Source organism: Mytilinidion resinicola (genome assembly GCF_010093595.1).
Source record: "Mytilinidion resinicola strain CBS 304.34 unplaced genomic scaffold BDZ99scaffold_6, whole genome shotgun sequence".
Classification (NCBI taxonomy): Eukaryota; Fungi; Ascomycota; class Dothideomycetes; order Mytilinidiales; family Mytilinidiaceae; genus Mytilinidion; species Mytilinidion resinicola.
In genome coordinates this window covers 566140-584817 of record NW_022985442.1, presented here as the reverse complement: position 1 = coordinate 584817, position 18678 = coordinate 566140, and the positions used below count along the sequence as shown (strand labels likewise).

General features: G+C 52.3%; 10 protein-coding genes across 10 annotated transcripts; 4 read left to right on the top strand and 6 right to left on the bottom strand.

Moving 5' to 3' along the window:
• Positions 1-795: 795 nt before the first annotated feature.
• On the bottom strand, positions 796-1459 carry BDZ99DRAFT_518081 (uncharacterized protein; the record flags this gene model as incomplete). The annotated part of the gene is made up of 3 exons (XM_033725257.1): positions 796-947; positions 999-1281; positions 1349-1459. The coding sequence occupies 3 exons, from the start codon at positions 1457-1459 to the stop codon at positions 796-798; spliced, it is 546 nt and encodes a 181-aa protein (XP_033579190.1).
• A 1901-nt stretch (positions 1460-3360) lies between these two features.
• On the top strand, positions 3361-3936 carry BDZ99DRAFT_518080 (uncharacterized protein; the record flags this gene model as incomplete). Its single annotated transcript, XM_033725256.1, has 3 exons — positions 3361-3424; positions 3478-3780; positions 3836-3936. 3 exons carry the CDS (start codon positions 3361-3363, stop codon positions 3934-3936), a joined length of 468 nt encoding a protein of 155 aa, XP_033579189.1.
• Positions 3937-5403: 1467 nt separating this feature from the next.
• On the bottom strand, positions 5404-5848 carry BDZ99DRAFT_568940 (uncharacterized protein; the record flags this gene model as incomplete). The annotated part of the gene is made up of 3 exons (XM_033727834.1): positions 5737-5848; positions 5582-5682; positions 5404-5522 (listed from the first exon to the last, which is right to left on the bottom strand). The coding sequence occupies exons 1-3, from the start codon at positions 5754-5756 to the stop codon at positions 5404-5406; spliced, it is 240 nt and encodes a 79-aa protein (XP_033579188.1). The 5' UTR covers positions 5757-5848.
• Positions 5802-6308, bottom strand: BDZ99DRAFT_518078 (uncharacterized protein; the record flags this gene model as incomplete). Its single annotated transcript, XM_033725255.1, has 4 exons — positions 5802-5871; positions 5925-6028; positions 6084-6234; positions 6289-6308. 4 exons carry the CDS (start codon positions 6306-6308, stop codon positions 5802-5804), a joined length of 345 nt encoding a protein of 114 aa, XP_033579187.1.
• Positions 6309-8243: 1935 nt separating this feature from the next.
• BDZ99DRAFT_518077 (uncharacterized protein) lies at positions 8244-9016 on the top strand (the record flags this gene model as incomplete). Its single annotated transcript, XM_033725254.1, has 3 exons — positions 8244-8412; positions 8492-8682; positions 8768-9016. The coding sequence occupies 3 exons, from the start codon at positions 8244-8246 to the stop codon at positions 9014-9016; spliced, it is 609 nt and encodes a 202-aa protein (XP_033579186.1).
• A 2532-nt stretch (positions 9017-11548) lies between these two features.
• Positions 11549-12538, bottom strand: BDZ99DRAFT_558068 (uncharacterized protein; the record flags this gene model as incomplete). The annotated part of the gene is made up of 4 exons (XM_033727220.1): positions 11549-11959; positions 12061-12236; positions 12283-12363; positions 12406-12538. The coding sequence occupies 4 exons, from the start codon at positions 12536-12538 to the stop codon at positions 11612-11614; spliced, it is 738 nt and encodes a 245-aa protein (XP_033579185.1). The 3' UTR covers positions 11549-11611.
• Positions 12539-12940: 402 nt separating this feature from the next.
• Positions 12941-14266, top strand: BDZ99DRAFT_474428 (uncharacterized protein; the record flags this gene model as incomplete). The annotated part of the gene is made up of 4 exons (XM_033721905.1): positions 12941-13085; positions 13244-13823; positions 13874-14017; positions 14068-14266. 4 exons carry the CDS (start codon positions 12941-12943, stop codon positions 14264-14266), a joined length of 1068 nt encoding a protein of 355 aa, XP_033579184.1.
• A 782-nt stretch (positions 14267-15048) lies between these two features.
• BDZ99DRAFT_518074 (uncharacterized protein) lies at positions 15049-16103 on the bottom strand (the record flags this gene model as incomplete). The annotated part of the gene is made up of 2 exons (XM_033725253.1): positions 15049-15492; positions 15540-16103. The coding sequence occupies 2 exons, from the start codon at positions 16101-16103 to the stop codon at positions 15049-15051; spliced, it is 1008 nt and encodes a 335-aa protein (XP_033579183.1).
• A 47-nt stretch (positions 16104-16150) lies between these two features.
• On the bottom strand, positions 16151-16762 carry BDZ99DRAFT_518073 (uncharacterized protein; the record flags this gene model as incomplete). Its single annotated transcript, XM_033725252.1, has 1 exon — positions 16151-16762. One exon carries the CDS (start codon positions 16760-16762, stop codon positions 16151-16153), a length of 612 nt encoding a protein of 203 aa, XP_033579182.1.
• Positions 16763-17364: 602 nt separating this feature from the next.
• BDZ99DRAFT_460968 (uncharacterized protein) lies at positions 17365-17635 on the top strand. Its single transcript, XM_033719509.1, has one exon. The coding sequence runs from the start codon at positions 17462-17464 to the stop codon at positions 17615-17617; it is 156 nt and encodes a 51-aa protein (XP_033579181.1). The 5' UTR covers positions 17365-17461; the 3' UTR covers positions 17618-17635.
• The last annotated feature ends 1043 nt before the right edge of the window (positions 17636-18678 follow it).

The following is an 18678-nucleotide window of genomic DNA, read 5'->3' as shown; positions in this document are numbered from 1 at the left end:
TACCTTGAATGCCACGGGTCATCATCGCAGAGATGCTGCGAGGGCAGTGCGCTCGCGCTGGTAGTCGATACGAGGAATGACCGTCACGCGGCGACCGCTATCGCGAAAAGGCCTCAGCTTGAAACGGGTGCCAAAACGTCACAGTACATGGGCTTGCCCACAATCGCGCCTGGTACTGAAATCATCTTCTTCGATGGGCGATGGTCACTGGAGTTGCCTGAATTCCTCGGCGTCGTGGGGAAGACCAAGGATCGTGACTCGGACGGCTAAGGCCAAGGGCATGGCGGGAAGAGAAGTCCTGGGTGGTGTCGATGGGGTGGTGTCGATGACGGCGAGCCAGCTGCATAGCACGATCGTCAAGCAAGCTCCGCTCAGGCACTTTGCCTGACCTTCGGGGTGGTCACCGCTGTAACGTCCCATGACACCGTATACTGCGCGGTGGCATCTTGATGTCGACTCGTGTCAATTCCACCCAGGAGACCCCGCCAGCGATATCTAGAGCATGACGCGGCAGAAAAGATTGTGGGTGCCTTGCTGATGTCTTGAAGGTCGGTTTCCAGACACATTGCTATCGGCGAAAAGGCTTATGGCATTGTCGTCCACGAGAACTCGGGGTTCGAGGTACCGGTCTGGCGGAGGACGTATCAGACCGTCAGAAAAGATCATCAGTGGCCGCAGTATTGCTTTTCTTCTCTGCGTTAGTTGTCAGAGCCTTGAACTGGGAGAGCTTTACTTACACCCAACGCCACTGTCCAGAGAAGTCCATCTGGATCCCGAGAGCAGTCAATGAAGTCTCTACCCGGCCGCATCCAATAGACCTTCTACCCGCCGCAGTTCAGTAGCCCTTCTACCCGCCGTCCCGCTGAGATTGGCTGTAGCCGCCCTCTCCACCCGATACGGAAGTTCCCTCTGCCCTGCCAGCCTCCACTCATCGCAGTAATACTTTGCTGCTATGCGTTAGTCGCCAGAGCCGTGAATGCTGGGAGAGCTGCACTCACATCCAGCGGCACTGCCGAATTCAGTGGAGAGAAGCCCGACTCCAGTCAATGGACCTTCTACCCAGCCGCATTCAATGGACCTTCTATCCGCCGTCCTGTTGAGATTGGTCGTAATCGCCCTCACCTCCCGACATGCCTTGGTAGCCTCCGCAAAAATTGTCCGCAAGCCGGCGGCGTCGCTAAATCGCCGATGGGCTCGTCCCGTCGAAGCTGCCTGCCTTTGGCGCTCTAGGTAGGGAGGGAGTACTCGGCCGGACGGGTGCGGGTGAGGTTTTGTGGAGGCCTCTGCGGACGGCGCAGGTTAGCTAATCTGCTGCGAGAGTTGTGAAGAAGAGGAGACGTAGACTTACAGTAGGTGCAGCGGTCATGCTAGGGCTTAACAGGATGGTGCTGTTGTGGTGGGTGAGGAGGAGGAAAGAGGGAGAGGTCGCTGCCTTGGTGAGCGCGTGAGACGCGACCATGAGAAACCTCCGCCTACGGGTTTCACCCCTATGTACAATCTGCTTAAGCCACAAAATTGTGGAGGACTACGTTGCAGCTACGGATAGCCGTACGACCGCTTGTTTTTAGTAGCTCTTCACTTAAGCAAAGAAAAGTGAATTGCAATTAATATCAAGGCTATCGTCAAAACCTAAGTAGGTCACATTGTGCAATTTCTTTCAGATTTCATCCTAACATCCTGAAAACAGATGGGTCCGACTCTATGTACAGTGGATATGCCTCTAAGCTGTCCTTCCCTCCGCCGTGGCCGCTCCATAAACGCGGGCTGATGATGCATTCTGTCCACGTTCTTATTGATGTCATACTGGAAGGGATTGGCAAGTGGCTTGAAGGAGAAGGCAGGACATGGTGCTGTTGGTGTGTAGTGGAACTCAGCGTTGAGGTAGTTGACGCCTGCTGCGAGACTTGCTCGCCCTCAGACTTAGTAGACTCCTGCAATGTAGGAAGTGAACGCCCGGCTGGTGACAGCAAACTCCAGATGTAGAGTTTGTATCTGGCGCAGTGACAGGGCAAATAGCTCGTCTGGTGCTGTCAACATGGACCTCGATGGGACCGGAGGCTGCGGGTCGGCTTCCGCAACGCCATGCGCTGCTCCATTCTGTGGGCTTTTGATGAGGTTGAACAAGTCCCGAGTGGTGGCTGTCACATCTTTTCCTGATGTATACGCTTGAGGTCTAGGAGTGTCCACCTCTGCCTTCTGCTCCACCATCTTCTCCCGATGCTACCTCGCTCGAATCCAAGGCGCGAGTTTCTACCGCCGGAGGCGTTGCGAATGGCGCGCCTGCCCGGGAAATTTGCTTGGGAAGTATGCTGCCGAGTGCGTCGAGGGCGGTTGGTGTCCATTCCAGCCAGAGCCAACTTGCTTATCACCTTGTACTGGATATTACGAGTGTACCCAGGCCTAATAGGCAGCATAGCAGAGGACAACGGAGAGCTGAAATCTTGCAGCGATGACATTCTGCACTTCACCTCGCCGGACGGAAGTGAGGCCAACTCCTCTGCTTGCTGTGAGACTCGATAGCTGGTCGTGTTGTTGCAACACTACTAGCTGTAAGATCTTCCTGGAGCGGAAGGGTGTCGGCTGAGCTTGCGATGCCCTCGAATGTCGCCCTCTTGCTTGCACCAAGAGGACACTTTTGACTTTTCTCATCATGAGTAGGACCGGACGCACTCGATAAGCGGACGCGTTGTATTAGCGTCAAGCTACGAGAAAGCTGAGGTGTTGAGCTGGTGTGCGGAGGAGATGAGCTCTGATGTCGGTTTGAGCCTCCAGGTAAGGAGGTTAGATCAGTAGAGGAGGTGAGTTGCGTCGTTTCAGAGGTCGAGGGCTCGGAATCCCAGTCCAGAAAGGCTTCGTAGAGAGGTTTAGGGGTAAGTTGGACCTTTGGGACGCAATTAGCAGCTTCACGAGGAAGATAGGGGTTCGAAAGTTCCCGGAGGCGTACCAGGATTACTGGCCCCTCACTCCGCTCCAGTTGTCTCTCTCTTTACCGTCGTGGTCGTAGTGTTGATAATGAGAGTACTAGCGGTAGTCTTGCTAGAGGGACGGACGTCGATCGTGCTCGTGTCAAGCTGGTCGGATGAGGATGAGGTACTGCATGGCGGGACACGTCTCTACCTTTGTTACGAAGAGAAATCCGTTGGGAGCATACCGGTGTTGGGGGTAGCGAGCAGATTGGGGTCGGAGGTGTTATAGGGAGTGACGTTCTTCCTATAAAGCTTGCCACTTCGCTTACATTGACCACAAACAACGTGCCACACCTAATCTTCGCGCTCCAAATCTAAAATTGAGCCCACTACGCGCAAATCCGTCCTGAAGAGCCTCCTTAGCGTCGCTAATTATATAAATTCACCCTCCGCTATGGATTCACCACCTGCCGTCAACTCTTCGCCTCGCAGTAACCAGCAACAGCCCGCAGAAACAAGTACAGACCGCGTCCATGTCCTGTGACTCTCTAGCTGACAGCGTACGTTCTAGACTACTCCCTCTTCCGGCCATCGTACAATTGGAACGTCGAGTTGCGCGAAGTAGTTCCCCATGCAACCACAACTGCCTCTCAAGCTACCCCAAATCAAACACCGCGCCATGCCATAAGAACCGCCATTCGTGCCACAGTAACTGCAATTCGCGCTATAATGACCGCCATCCACGCCATAATAACCGCCATCTGCAAAAAGGTCTCCAATTGGAGTAACCAGACGGTCAATTGCTGCAAAAATAACGTCAAGTTCCTTCTCTTTCTCGTCATGGGCTACACTCTCGCAACGGTGCTCATTGTTGGTAAGTGCGACCATGGGCCGGGCAGTCTGGTTACTTTTGTGCTTACGCTATGTAGCTGGGGTGATGTTCTCCAAGCAGAGCTCGAACCAGAGCTCTTGGGTGGCTAAATATGTTGTGCTGTCCGGGGAGGCTGGGGGCGATAAGGTGGGGAAATGAGCGGAATTTTGGGCACCGTCGGGAGCTGAAATCGAGACTGAGAGCATAATACCATCGTAATGCAAAAGAATTTGGTGTGCTACGTGCTGAAGACTGTGAATTTGATCATGTATTACTGCTTCTCTTCACCTGCATAGTACCGTTTGAAATCTCCTGGCACGTCTTCAAGAATTGTAAAACGACCCTTTTGACAAGGCTGGTAGCTCTTCGGGCCCCCTCGGGTGCTATCATTCACAGGATGGCCCGCGTGGGGAAATCAAGTCGACCTGCATTTGATATTCTACATAAAAATCGCCATGTCCAACCAGTTAGTCCGTCCGGTGTATACGAAGAGCGGATTGAGGTCTGGTGGTAGACGGTGCGTGATAGTTCCCCTGTTGGCACATATCCACGTTGGCCAGCCATATGGAAGTAAGTGTGGCGTTAATTTGTGCAGATGGAGAGGCTGTGGTTACTCTCTCCCAAATGGAGTCTGGAGTGGAAATCGCGGCGAACTGCGCGTTTGAAGAGGTCAGGCTCCTACCACATGTGAGTTGTTTTGTGTCGGGAGACACATGAAGGCCAGCTGAGGCAGATAGCCCAATCTATGCCGGAGATGTTGGGGTTGGGAATAATGGATGTGTCTGCTGGTCGGCTTGCTGCTGGCGGAGGATCTCAAAATTCTAGGTAAGAACTAGTAGCGTCTTTATTCGCAATATCCCAACTGTGCCATGTATCTCATCATTCAAGGTCCTGCAAGTTGTGATGGCAAACTGTCGAAGGGGAAACGGCTCTTCAGTCGGCGACAGTACTTCGGTGGTTACATCGGATACCGATGATCTATCTAAATGATTCTTCGGGCGCGCAGGGCATTGGGAAGGGCGGAGATTCGACCTGATTCGCTGTCAGTAAGGTCCGCAACGGGCTTTTGGAGGGAGTTACCCTGGATACATGAGACACGTTGGTCGGTTGACAGTTCGGGCAGCAGACGGTCGGGGGGATGGCGTTGCTAGATGGTGTGAGGAATTTGGCTCGAGTCCAAGCTAAAAAGCATCCAGTCTTCCACCTCAACGAGACGACTTGTCGTAGTGAGGTTCTTGGGTCCGATACGTGAAGGGCACTGTAAGGACACTGAAGTTTCTATGGTCAAGGGAGGGTGCTTTGGTGTGGTGTGGTGTGCGGAGAAGCGGGAGTTGGTGAGGATAAAATTGATCTTCGGTGACCCTCGCCGCTGACACCCTTACAGATCAGGCGACTTACATGTCACAGATCCTTGCTGTTTGGACAACATTTCCTCGCTTTTGGAATCCGCCGTCTCATTGACTGCATGTTTGGCCTCATTAAAGCCGGAAGGAGCCACTATCTAGTGCTCCAGAACTCTTCTCACTGCATGCTGATGTGAAGCCCGTTCCAAACGGGGCGACTACCCGGAGCCTACACGACGCTACCGCCCAGCCCAAAGATCCGCTTCCGTTGCTTCCACCACCATTAATCCACGCCGCCTGGCCAATTCCGGGAGGTGTTGAGGACAGAGCGACCGCCTTGCGGTACTGTCGGGGACGATTTACCCTGCTCTTGGGGACCACCGAGACTGCCTCGGTCTTCTTCTGCAGCTCGTTGGCTGCCGAGAAGCACCAGGAGCACCCAATCCGTCTTCATCTCTCACGTTGTACCGGCGACGCAGGTCTGCTCCCGTCCATCACCCCAACAACTGCCTCGTCCAGCTTGGTGCGGAGGGTGGCATCGTCGGTGTGCCAGGCCAGGCTGCTGCAATGCTGTTAGCGTTGCTTGAAAGTCCTGAAGGAGCACCCATGCACGAACCCAATGAATAGCTTAGACATGGTGTCGTCGAATTCCAGCAATACAACATGCTTACTTGGATTTTGTTACGAAGAAGGGGAGCAGAGCCTCGATTCTGGTCCAGATCTGGCATCATCGGTGTGCCAGGCAAGGCCACTGCGATGGTGTCAGCGTGGGTAAACATTCCGCAGAAGAACGAACTTACGAACCCAATGAATAGCTTAGACATGGTGTTGCAGGTTTTCCAAAGACTCAAAATATGGCCTCCACTCTGACGCAAAGTGTGGCTTCGTCGGTATGCCAGGCAAGGCCGCTATAATAGCGTTAGCGATGCTCTGAATATGCTGTAAGTAGATAGGTGAATGAACCTGATGGATACTCTGGACATGGCGCCAGGATGTCCTACCTGCATCGTCGCGTGTGTCAGGCACCCGCAGAAACCTCACAAGCGAACCCAACAAATGGCGTGGAGATGGTGCAAGGGACACCACATCCGTCGTCGTGTGCCAGCTCAGGCCACTATGATGCTGTGAGCGAAGCTCCAGGCATTCATCGGGCATTTGATTTACGTACCCAATGAATAGCTTGGACATGGTGTCAAAATCTCCCCTGCATCATCGCGTGTGCCAGGCGAGGCAGTTGAAGTTGTGTCAGCGGAGCTCTCAGTGCTCAGCATGGATGCTGGCTCACGAGCCCGATGAATAGCTTGGACATGGTGCCGCGAAGCCATCATCGGTGTGCCAAGCAAGCCCACTACGATGCGGTTAGCTCGCGCTGGATGTCGGTATGAGAAGTGAGGTGCATACCTGATGAATAGCTTGGACATGGTGTCGCGGTTTTCGCGACGACGGCAGCGGCCAAGAGACGGCGGCCAACCGCAAAGCGATCGAAAAATGAAAGGCACTCAGGAAAGAGAGTTAAAAAGTACGTGAAATTGTTGAAAGGGAAGCGCTGACCAGAAGCTGAGCAGGGCGAGGTGTTGGTGAAGGAGGAGGTCGAGGTAGTGATGGAAGAGAGAGGTGGCGAAGGAAGAGAACGAAGTTGAAGTAAAGTTTCGGAAATCGGTCAGTGAGCCAGAGGAAGCGGTCAGCGGGCACGTGACAGCCACTCATCATCGACGTCAGGATACTTCAATAGTCGCGCGAAAGCCTCAGTGGAGTAAATTGTTGGTGAAGGAAGAGGACGAGATCGGAGTAAGGGTTTGGAAGTCAGTGAGTAAAGCTATAGGACGAGAGGAAGCGGGCACGTGATATCAACTCATCATCGATGTCAGCATACTTCAATAGGTGTGCAAAGCCTGAAACCGTGCAAAATATTGGGGTAAGTTAGAACAAACTACGCTGAGTCTCCTAAAACCCTGCGAGAGCGAGCCTCCGAATTGTTTTGATATTCGACTGTAAATATCGCGCCAAAGTTAAACGTCTCCGCATCCTTCAGCGCCCCTCCTACATCCTTCCTCTCTAGCTAATCCTGTAATCATTGACCTTTCACTTGTCTTTCACTTGCACGTCTGCGTGAAGAGTAGCTGTAAATGCGAGGGTCTGCTGATGTCAAGATTGATATGAATATCGATGCCACAACTGAACATGTCCGTGGCAACGCAATCCGCCCCTCTATCATTTCCTGCCACTTTCTAGAAAGACGAAGTCAGAAGCATGAGGACGCTAGCCTGTTGTTGTGCCTTTAGCTTAGTAAGCATTGAGGCGCTGTCAGGGAGGAGCTGTGAGGGCTACGGCAGGTGTACCTCTTCACCATCCTCTAGGCCCCTCCTTCTTACATATATCCTAGTCTTCTGCATTAAGTATAACAGGTTCAGCTTTTCCTCCTCCTTTGTTCCGTGCCACGCGTGGTGTATCTGCAGCGGAAGCCTCGCCATCCATCAGCCAAAATTACCCTCTCAAGGACCACAAGTATGATGCGAATGCCGCTGTAGTCGTTTCCTGGGCCAACCACATGCCGCGTTCGGTAGAGGTACAGTATCGCTTGTGGACTGGAGAGGGGCGAGTGAGGCTTAGGGGGTTCGCCGTTGGGTTTCAGGACCTATTTGCTCAAGTCAGTAAGGGACATCGCATCATAGTTCCTTAGACATACCCCGGAGGGTTGTTGATAAAAGGCAGGCTGAGACTAGATTGCGTCTAGGCCTCATCTTCTGGTAGAATGGCAGCATCTGGATGAGGAGGGACAAACCGAGCCAGGCCAACCTCAGACGTCGGGCGAGCGCTGAGAGGAGAGTAGTAAGCCTCCCCTTTCGAGAAGTGAGGAGCTTCAGTTAGAGCCGCGAGAAGCGCAGCGGCGGTCATTATAGTGCAGTGTAGGAGGAGTGGACGGCCTGGTGGGCGAAATGGTGGCGGATGTAAGATGTGGGTTTCTCTCCAATCTCGATCAACACCACATTTCTCCGCAGCGCTCACGCGGAAATTGAGTACGAGTACTACAGAAACCTTGCTTTACCGGCGGTGTCAACACTATGGCTTCACGTCATGAATATTCTCATTTCACTTCTCCGCCTGTCGGTCTCACGCTTGGTAATGTCTGCCTGGAGCACGATTCCAGAATTTCGCCGCCTCTCAGCAGGTATTCGACGCATCGACTGGACCGACCGAGTCCTCTCGAATCATGGAGCATATCCTACCAAAGCGGGTGCCTTCCAGGGCAAGCAAACGTCCGCCAAGTTCTACAACGAAGAGGGGAGAGTTTGTAAGCCGACCCTGCGCAAGGTTCTTTCACTGTAGGTACCAGAAGAGTTGCAATTGATGCGTTGCTAACATTTTCCAAGTCCGTTGGTTCATGAAGGCCATCACTTCCGAGTCCGACGTCCGCGTCTTTGCTACTCTCGATGGGTTTCTGGTCATGGTCAGCCTGACAGCGACTTCAGTCCTACTTTCAGTCTTCGCTATGACGGTTGTTCTTTCGCCTCCGGATGACTCGCCCGGGCGACATCCTGCGTCCCAATTCTTCTCCTCTCGAGTCCGACCACCGTCCTGTTGAGCCGACACCTCGAAATCGATCCATACTCGACTAGCTGCGCTACTAGCGGGATAAACCTGCTTAGGTCAAGGGAGAAACACCGAGTTTGGTCGGCTTCCGAGTACGGGTTCCTCCCGTTGCAGGACACGGTATCAAGATCGGGTTCGTGGCCACTGGTGCAAGCAAGAAGGAGGTCTTGCGGCAGGTCTTTGGCAGAAAAGAGGGTCACCAGCTACCGTGGGGGCTTGTCAGTGGTCTAGACCAGGAGCGAGTCAGCTGGTTTGTCGACTATCCTGCCTGCCCACTCTACCACACGACATCACGAAAAGCATAGGCACAGATGATAGCCACGGAGTTTGGGAACACTGAACTTTATGCGTAAGCGTAGCGATATCCAATTCACATGAGATGCAGGGTTGGCTTACAGGAGGCCAGCCATATTGAGATCGGCGTAGAGGAGACGAAAAACTGGACTGTCGTACAATGATCTACCCACAGGCCTGGGCCAGACTCTTGGGACTATAGAGTCTGTCAAGCATCTACTCGACTTCGCTGTTTTGGAATCCAAGGTCTGGCACTTCTGTGCTAAGCTTAGGAAGGAGAGCACGAAGTTAGCCAAGCTCCATAGCTAGAAAGTGGGCTTCTCAGACGTATATGCATCAAAACAGGAAGTCCCGCTCGCTTGAGAGGTCTTGGGCCAAGCGGTGGGTCAAGCAAGAGAAGCAGAAAGTCCGCGAGATGGTCTCAAAGTACTGTACTTCCGCATCTCGCACAAGCTTCCAGCGGAAGCCCAGACCATGCCCACTAGCCTAGGACAAGTTCCACCCTTACGAGAGCGGCGATCGCAGCGTTGATCTAAGATGGAATTGGTCGGGGCCTTTTTGGAAAGCATGTGAATGCCGTGCCGGCTCGCAGTGAGCTGGGCGTCCGATGGAGGAATCTGGACGAGGGAATAAAAAAGGCGGAACAGCCGAATCCATGTAAAGATACCACAGCGGTCATTTGTCAATTAGAAACGGAATGACGTAAAGATATTACTGAAGTGCAAGTGGGCATAGCGATTACTTCAAAACGATCTTCCGTAAAATCTATAATCCCATTAAGTGAATTCACGAGAAGCCGCTTTGGGACCTTAACCGGGCCACGAATGTAAACTTGCGTGCTTCATTGCTCTGACTTTGCCTTCTTAGACGTCGACAGACAGTTCAAGCGAAAGGGAGGTGGGATGAGAAGTAGCGGCGGTGCCATGATCTCTCACACAATGGCGAGATGGTCACCATTGAGAGGGAGATAAGGCTTATCTTCGAATCTCTCAAGGTCGCTTCACACCGGCGCGCTGTCTGCTACCGATGAAGAATGCGGAGCTTGATGCGATGTCAATCGGGACAAGCCGGCCTAGCATGGCGTCCGACTGATCGCCGCTGAGCCTGCTTGAGCGTCGAGTCAAGGAAGATCGCAAAATATGTTACTAGCAGAGATTGTGAATTTACAATAGCATCAGATGCGCATGGAAGCATGTGAGAGTGTTCTCTTTGCACAGGGGGCGCGGGACAGGCGTCTGTCGCAACATTTGCTTGAGTGGAACACTTCGATAGTCTCTTTCAGAAAAAAAAGTATATTGACCTTCAAACCTGCGCCTAGATGGCCATCTATTGTTGTTTATGTGACTGCAAACTACATGGCTAAAAAATAGTAATGAAATAAAAAGGTGAAGCAAAAAGGAGTCACTGCGCAAAAAGATTCACCCACCACGCGAATCGAACTCCAAAAAAAAAATGCGTAAGCTCACTTTGATAAAGCGTGTCATCCTTAGTGCAGGGGCCATGCTAATCTTCTCTGTGTTGTTACGATGTGACCAAATGCCCGAAGGCGGAGGACGTTGAAATTTTATGAAATATATACACTGAAAAATGAAGATCAGTGCACAACCACACGAGCGTTTGCACACTTGCCGAAGATTATGCGGTAACATCTATCCTGCCAAACACACTAGATGCTGCTCCGTCACATTTGCCTGCTATTAACGCTCACAAGCGGCCTTTTGGAGTTTTTGTTCGCGACGCGTGGCGACCTTAGCCAACACCACTACGAATCATTACATTATGAGGCCTCAGCGCTTACAACATATCTTCTCTCTTTTGCATGTTTGAATAGGTAGGAATCTTGAAATACCTCACCAAGTTACGTCACGTGAATCTATCAGTATCCACTCTGCCTCGCGCAACTGACGGCCACCGCCCAAAGCTGGACTCAGCTGTCTCAACAACAGCTCAATAGCGAAGAAGCAGCTACTCCTTCAAGGAAGCATTATCTAGGACGCTAGACGTTCATGATTCCAGTTGATCGGAAACTCGCTCACAGGAGGATGGCGATGATGGCTATCGGATTGAGGGACTCTATCTCTTGGGGTGGTGACATTGTTTTCTTAAATGGGCCTAGGGCGACCAACGTAGATTACAAGATATCAATACTATTGCTATTCCTTTCCAAGTCGCAGTGTTGCTGGAGGTTTGGATTAGGTTGACGAAGAGCAGAAGTCAACCATGGTTCGTCGACCGAGCCAAACTCAAATCTGACGACTTATCTTGATCATCGAATGCTGCCATTTGAAGCTGCCCAACTCCAATACCAACTAATTGGCTCGTACGAGACACTCCGGTCAGGTTCAGCGTTCAAGATCTATGTATTAGCCCTAGAAAGCGGAAGTGCAATCGATGGACCTGAAACAGCAGCAGCACAGCATCACATCCTCATCACATATTACATCATATGCAGCGCACGGTAGTTGAGCGATGGGAGCAACAACGATCCTCAGATCTTTTCCATTCTTCCGAAACAAAACGAAATCCAAAACATATGGTTGCAAGTGCCGGCCCGCATTGCTGGTAGAAACCCAGACGCCGCCACCGATAGGAACACCGAACAAGGCTTAAGGAAGGGGATGGCGAAGGACAATAACGCTGCTATTGAAGCGGGCAATGAGGTTGTCCATCTCGAGTTGCTGATAGATAAGACCCAAGCCGATATTGTTGACGTCCATGTTATCGAAATCCGCGTCACTCATCCGGTACAGCTCGGGCAAAGCGACCACAAAGGGGCCGGGGGCTGAAGGAACAGGGTAGTGCAGGCGTGCGGCGGTGAGCCGGGGTGTCTTTGGTATGGGTCCGATGGGCTCCTGAGCCTCGTCGCTGGCTGTCTCCGGAAGTGGTTCGAGTGGCTCCTCTGCATCGCCACCCCCCAGCACCTGTGAGTGGATGTACGCGAGCGAGCGACACAGCTAGTAGATGTAAAGCGTGACTTCGAGAATCCCCATACAGTCTTCAGCTTGTTGAGAACGAGTCATCGGGAGGCGCGGTAGACAGTCTCGAGGGCGCACACTTGTGAGTGGATGTACGCGAGGGAGCGGGAAAACCGGAAGATGTAGAGCTTGACTCGAGAATGGGCATTACAGATCTTCCGCTTGTTGAAATATTGGGAGGCGCGGTAGACGGTCTCGGGGACGAAGTCCAGCACGAGTCTTGAGGTAGACTTCGTCCTTCTGTGGCTAGCTGGCTCTGTTAGCAGTTTGTATGCGTCAGAGCAGGCTGGCTGATGTCTTACGAACCTCAGTGGCCGCCGCGGCGGTCCCAGATGCAGTCATGCGACCGCATGCAACTGGCCAAGTCTGTGGGTCGTTGTTAGCTTGGAGGCGATTGAGATTGTGCAGAAAGTAGAAACACTTACAAACGCAGAGAAAAAACAGACCCGCGACGCCGGAGACCACAATGCCGCCGAAGAAGATCTTCTTCTCGGCACGGGTGAAGGCGGGCGCGCGACGGGCGGCGACACCGTCGTCGACGAAGGGGGGGCCGTCCATGGTCTGACTTGCTGTGAATGTAGAATTTGAGGGCGTGCGAGGTGGGTGGAGACTTGACGCTGCGGTTGAGTGTGAGAGGTCTGGGGAGAAAAATTGTAGGCGCGTCGCGGATTTTGTGGGCTACGCAGGACGGCACGTGACGACTAGACCTGATTTGGTATAGTCACTTTCGTCACTCTTTTAGGAGAGGTTCTCCACACAGGGCATTGCTATCATGGCTGAGGCTCGAGAATCTGATTTTCCTACCCGTCTTTGAAGACTTGCGTATGCCTTGGACATTTTAAGCCCCCCTGAGCCATCAAATGACGTTCCTCTATCATAGGGATCTAACTGATATCCAAGCTCACAGTAATGTAGCTTATATAGAACGCCGACCTCTCAAAATGAGATCGTTTTGAAAGCATGCTGAAGGGCTGCTGCACCGTTTTGAGAGGCTACGTTCATGCAGGAGCTGTATCAGCAGTGAAGTCCGTCACAGGCGATCTAGGGCGAGGAGCGAGACAGTTCTCAATCAGGCAAGCCAAAAGCTATAACACGTGCTATGGAGGTCTTTATAGCCGTTGAAAAGCATCCATCGTGTGAAACATGAGTCCCTAGCCCCCTATGATGTAATTGAGAGAAGTGAGGGCGGGGTGGTGTGATCTTGGCACGCACTTTATTCGAAGATTTTCAAAACCTCGCTCTTCCTCTCCTCAACCACCACAGCGCGACAGCACAAGACAACTCTGTTTCATCGAATTGTCTTCCAAAAGCCCGCTTCTCAAGCACTCGTCACCGCTCTCGCCACCAGCCTCGCCTCCGTCATCAACATCACCATCTCCGCTGCTCCGGCCTCGACATCTGCCTCTGCAGCCGCTGCCTCAGTCCGCGCGCCTGACACCACCAAGCCGGCCTCCGTCGCAGCCAGTCTGGGTTTCCCAGTCGAGCCAGGCCCTACGGGCAAGTTGCCCACAGCGCATTTCAGTTGGTATAAGATGTTCTCACGAACCGCTATGAACAACGGTAGCCTGTACCCTGGGCCTGATGGCATGCTTGCGACTGCCCACCAACCCCTCGCCACCGCTCTTGGGCAGATGACCGCCGGCGGCACCACACTTCCCCAGCAGTATGTCGGAGGAGTGGACATGGAGCTTAAGCCCAGAATCATGGTCCGAGTGGCGGCCACTCACGAGGTTCAGGTCCTTCGTGAAAAGGAAGGCAGCGAGGCAAAGGCGAAGCGTATCTGCCAGGCAAAGGTTGCAAATCACGGACTGAATATGGAGATCCTGGATGCAGAATACCAGCTGTAAGTCTACTTAATCTCCTCGCGCGTAGTATTCACCAACTTTATTGTAGTGAAAAAGAAGGCAGTGAGAAGGAAGGAAGTGAAAAGGAAGGCAGTGAAAAGGAAGGCAGCGAGGCAAAGGCGAAGCGCATCTGCCACGCGAAAGTTGCGGAGTACGGACTCAACATGGAGATTCTGGATCTAGAATACGAGCTGTAAGTCTGCTTAATCTCCTCACGCGTAGCATTCCCTAACTTTCTCGCAGTGATTACAAAAAGTTGCCCTTCTACTATTACGCTGATGCATACATCAACTTCAACAAGCTGGTTACGGACCTCTTCAAGGTGTACAAGACCCGCATCTGGATGTCGGCCGTCAATCCCGCGTCCTTCGCATCCGCTATCGGATACAGCAACATTCCCCTGCCGTCGGCCAATGGATTTCGAGCACGCGTCGAAACATGAGGAGTCAAGTTACCTGTCGCAGCGACGACGCGGAATGGAACCATCTGGGCCATTTGGTGGCATCTGAGAAGTTCTCGGGGAGCTTGGGGCCTTGGAAGAGTTCTGCGGGAGCTTGGTTTGACATCTTTGTGACTGGTCTCTAAATCCGTCCGGACACCTTTTATCTTCTGGTCTTTCGCGATGGTAATCATGGGCTTCTTGTTGTTGATGTTGTTTTTACTTGCTGCGGGCGAGAGATCGAGATCGAGTCAGAGAGTGCGAGAGAGATAACCGAGCCATCTGAGCTTCTTTGCTGCTTGCCTATGGAAAAAGGGATTCTGGGATGGTAATTGTTGTTCTATCGGTCTTCCGAGATGATTGATACCCATCCTTGAATCTAAGACTTGCTTCTGCTGCTGGAAAGGAACTTCTTGGGGAGAGAGGAAGAGGTTGTCTTTTCTGGGGTCTTAGAGGTTTTTCTGCGCCCGAAAAGCGTGCAATATAAGTGTTATGTTTCTCTGCCCTTCATTGTAGTCATCTGTCGAATTCATGTGGCATTTTATGAGACCTTCTGAAGAGGTTCTTTGGTTAGAGGGGTAAGATGTCGAACTTGGTGTCTTTGCAAAGCGATTCAAATTGTAACAGCAAACAACAAGTCGCCAGTGAAGTAATAGGAGTTATTGTAAATATTTTTTGTGCTAATTGTGAACAGTACAACTACCACTCCTTCTACGTACACTATCCTAAGACATTCAAGATTTTATGAAAAAAGATCAAAATCAACAGTATTCCCAAAGCCCTCATCACGTCTTCTTACAGCTCGTCCTCGTACTCGTCATCACCACCTGGATGTGCCTCATCTGTCCTATCTCCATCACCTCATCGTCATCTTGCTCCACCGGCCCCGTCTTCGCTCGCTTCGACCGTCGCCCAACTGAAACGTAACTGTCATCAGGATCAATATTCCTACGCTTCTTGCCAGCGACAAGCTCAGCCCTGGAATTCGCAGTGGTGGGCTGTGGTCGAGGACTGACAGAAGAACCTTCGCCATTTCCTTGTTCGACCTGATTGGAGTTTACGAGCGACCTCAAGCCCGTAATGCGGAGCTTCACTCGATCACCCTCTCGACGTGCGATAATGAAAGGGGCAGTCCTCGCATCGTTTGCTGGCGCCATGTCACCCATTTCCTCCTTGACTGAGTTGGTTCCCGCGTTGCCGTTATTCTCCTCTCCATCATAAGCGCAGCCCTCTGCATTGTCTGCCTGGCCCTCCTCCCTCTTCTCGCGCTGTCTACGTAGGTAGCCGACTTGACGAGTCCAGAGATCTTGTGGCGCCGCTGGAGCGTCATGGAACGCTCCTGGTCGAGCTTATAGCGGCCTTCGTCGGGTGTGATGATCTCCCATTTTTTGTCGTCGTCCGCGGTATCATCGACTTTGATATCTTGCTGTACGTTTGGCGTGGCGGTACCCTGAGCGTTTCCTGTGGCCGAAGGTTGAGCAAGTGCTGGATGGCTGTGTCGATTGATCTGTTGGTCGGTATTCACACCAGAAGAGCTATTAGGTTCGGTCGAGTCCGCAGCTGGCTGTATAGCCTGGACACTCGTCTTTGCCTTCTTTCGAGGCTGGACCTTCTTTCTGGAAGCCTTGACCTTCACTCCCGATCGCTCTTGGCCATCATCTTCATTATAGACTTCATCGTCTGAAGGATTGATGCCAGCGTTCTGATAATGGTTGTCTTTGTGATCATTGTTGAGATTCTCGCCACCTTCGCCGTCCACATGTGACAGGATAGTCCTCTTCCTCTTCCGGAGGACTCTTCCACTAGGGTTAGGCACGTCTTCAGTGGCGACGGCCTCCATTGGCGGATTTGGTGGATGCGGAGCGTCGAGAGCGCTACTATTCAAAGCTACGTCGATGCCAACAGACTCCTCGGACTCTGCGATATCAACGGTGGTTCGACAGTATTTGCTTCAGTAACGAATGGCTCTTCAGCCTCTGCTCCATCTCCAACGGGCTCGCCGGGTTCTTCGTTGGTAACGGCAGAGTTGCCAACTCCTATTCCCTCTACGTGACGGACCTCGATTCCCGCAGCAGCGGAAGCTCTCGTAACTCTCTGGAAGTTCGTTCCGGAAGTAGTTGGCTTTTGCTTGGTGACACGATTGTCAATGATCTTGTTATTCGCAGCCTTTAGAGCCTTGCTTTTGCCCATCTTCTTAGCAGACGTCTTGGTCGCCACAAGATTGCTGAAAAGTGCGGCTTCTTTGCCATTCATCACTTCTGTGCTTGAGGCAGGCCGTGGACCAGCATGAGGTTCGATAGAAGTGGAACTAGTGTCAAAGGGATCGACTTCCATGGCATGGGGCTTCGGCGCGCTGTCGGTATCGATGAATCCGTTAGCTGGCCCGGTGACCTCTTGGGTTTGGATTTTGTTGGTTTCACAGCCAACTTCTTCTCTCACATCCGTGATCATGCTTGGTATTGGGGCAACCATGCGGTCGGCAATGTCATCGAAGTCCATAGCATCCCCTGGAATGGTCTGAGATTCACCTTGTCTAGAGCCACGGCCTTGTTCCCGAGGAGCTGCGGGCAGTAGCCGCAGCTTGACCCTGCTCGGCCTGCTCAGAAGGGCTCGGGACAGCGAGCACGTTGTCATCGTCAGATGATGCATCCCTCTCGCCAATAGTGGCCAACGACGCTGCAAGCTGGCGGTTGTAGAATTCGATCCACTTCTGCATAAGTTTTCTGAACTGACGCTCGCTAGTACGCCACTCTCCCTTGCGCTCTGCCTTCTTCTGCTGCAAGCTTGATAATTTTTCCCGTAGGAACTCAAGGAGCGTCGGCACTGCAACATGCGGGCGAGCATACAACTCGGAGCAGACACTGTCCTTTTTAACATCCTTGAACAAGCGGCGGAGTCTCATCATCGGGACAGTTGAGCTGCGATGACCAAGGTGTGGTGGCATGATGAAAGTCGGCCGCTCTTCAACAGACATGGCGTTCAGCGCCTTATCAATAGGCACCAAGAGCTTCTGCAAGTGTTTCACGCTTTCAATGAGGTAGTCAAAGTTGGCGCCTTGCTCCTCAATGGGGTCGGGTCGGAGGAGGGTGCTGAGGTCTTTTACTCGGGTTGTAACAGCTACAACCTAGGATCAACAACTCATACGGTTCACGGTCACCTACGTACAGACTTGGAGTTGCTGGCATAGTAGCTGCCTACATGCCTAGCCAGTTACAACTTCTACAGAGAGGGGTTGGGGTACGGTGGCCTACCCTGCCTAATGCTGCCTACTGCTGCCTCCAATTAGTGCTTCTGCCTATGCATACAGTCACTTCCTACGTAGTATATAGTTTGGCCTTCGGGCCCCCGAAATAAGACAGAGTTCACATCAATTTCAACCTGAGTCTTTTGGTACTTCCACAAAGATATCCTCCGTCGGAGGCTCCTACGTGGAACCGGACGCGGCAATTTGATTCGGAACTGGTTGCTTGTCGTACTTATGGAGCGAGCTTGTCGCTTCTTTCTCAAGATCGACTTTGGTGATTTTCATTTTTCCCTTCTTGCTGGCTTTGATAGCTTTGGCATGATCTATGATCACGCCAAATCTCCGCACGGCATCTTTGGAAATCTGACAACCGAAAGGCATCTTGAGGCCGTGGTGGCGAGAGACCATCCTAACATTTTCTCGCTCCTTATGATTTTCCTCGAGTTCGTTGAAGTGAGGGCACGTATAGTAACTTCCCACGCCAGCTGCCACATTCTCGCAATCTAGGAGTTCATCTGGTCTTCGACGAAGCTCAGATTCTTGACTGATGTTCGGCATGGTGATGTGGGCCGCAATCGGAGTCCTAGACGGGGATGCATCAGAGTCTGGAAGAGATGGCGTGAAAGCAGGAACTTGGTTTCCCTGCGCGCGCCCCTCCGTTAGAGTGGACTCACCACGAAGATTGCTTGTTTCCGGCTTTTGTTTAAGAATAGAATAATCTGGACCGTCTCGGGCTGTGTTGTCTTGTTCCTGACGAGCTGGTGGCGCATGAAGCGCAAAGGGGGCGAGCGGGTCAAGAGCCTAAGTACAGTCAGTATAGCTTCCAATCGACATAAAGTTACTTACCAGTCGTACATCTCGCTGGCACCTCAATGTTGCCACACTCTCCTCCGCCTCGGCTTCATCTTTTGCACCGTACCTGGCCAGTGCCTCCTGCTCGCCCGGACTAAGCAGCGCTGGAAGTACAGCATGATTGTTTTGATTTCGAAGACGACCATTCTTCCTCTGACGAATGTCATCGGCCGTCATGCTCTGACCACACACACTGCTTCCTCCACAGCACCCTCCTCCGCCAATTTGCAAAGGGAGCTGGTCGGAGTCCCCTGCGGCCGGCCTGGCCAGGATGTTGTTGAGTGGAACTTTGTCAAGTAGTGGTATTGGTGGCTCCAGT

Bases quoted from the DNA above. Each gene is read 5' to 3' on its own strand.
- BDZ99DRAFT_460968 (XM_033719509.1), top strand. From the start codon at position 17,462: ATGCCTAGCCAGTTACAACTTCTACAGAGAGGGGTTGGGGTACGGTGG.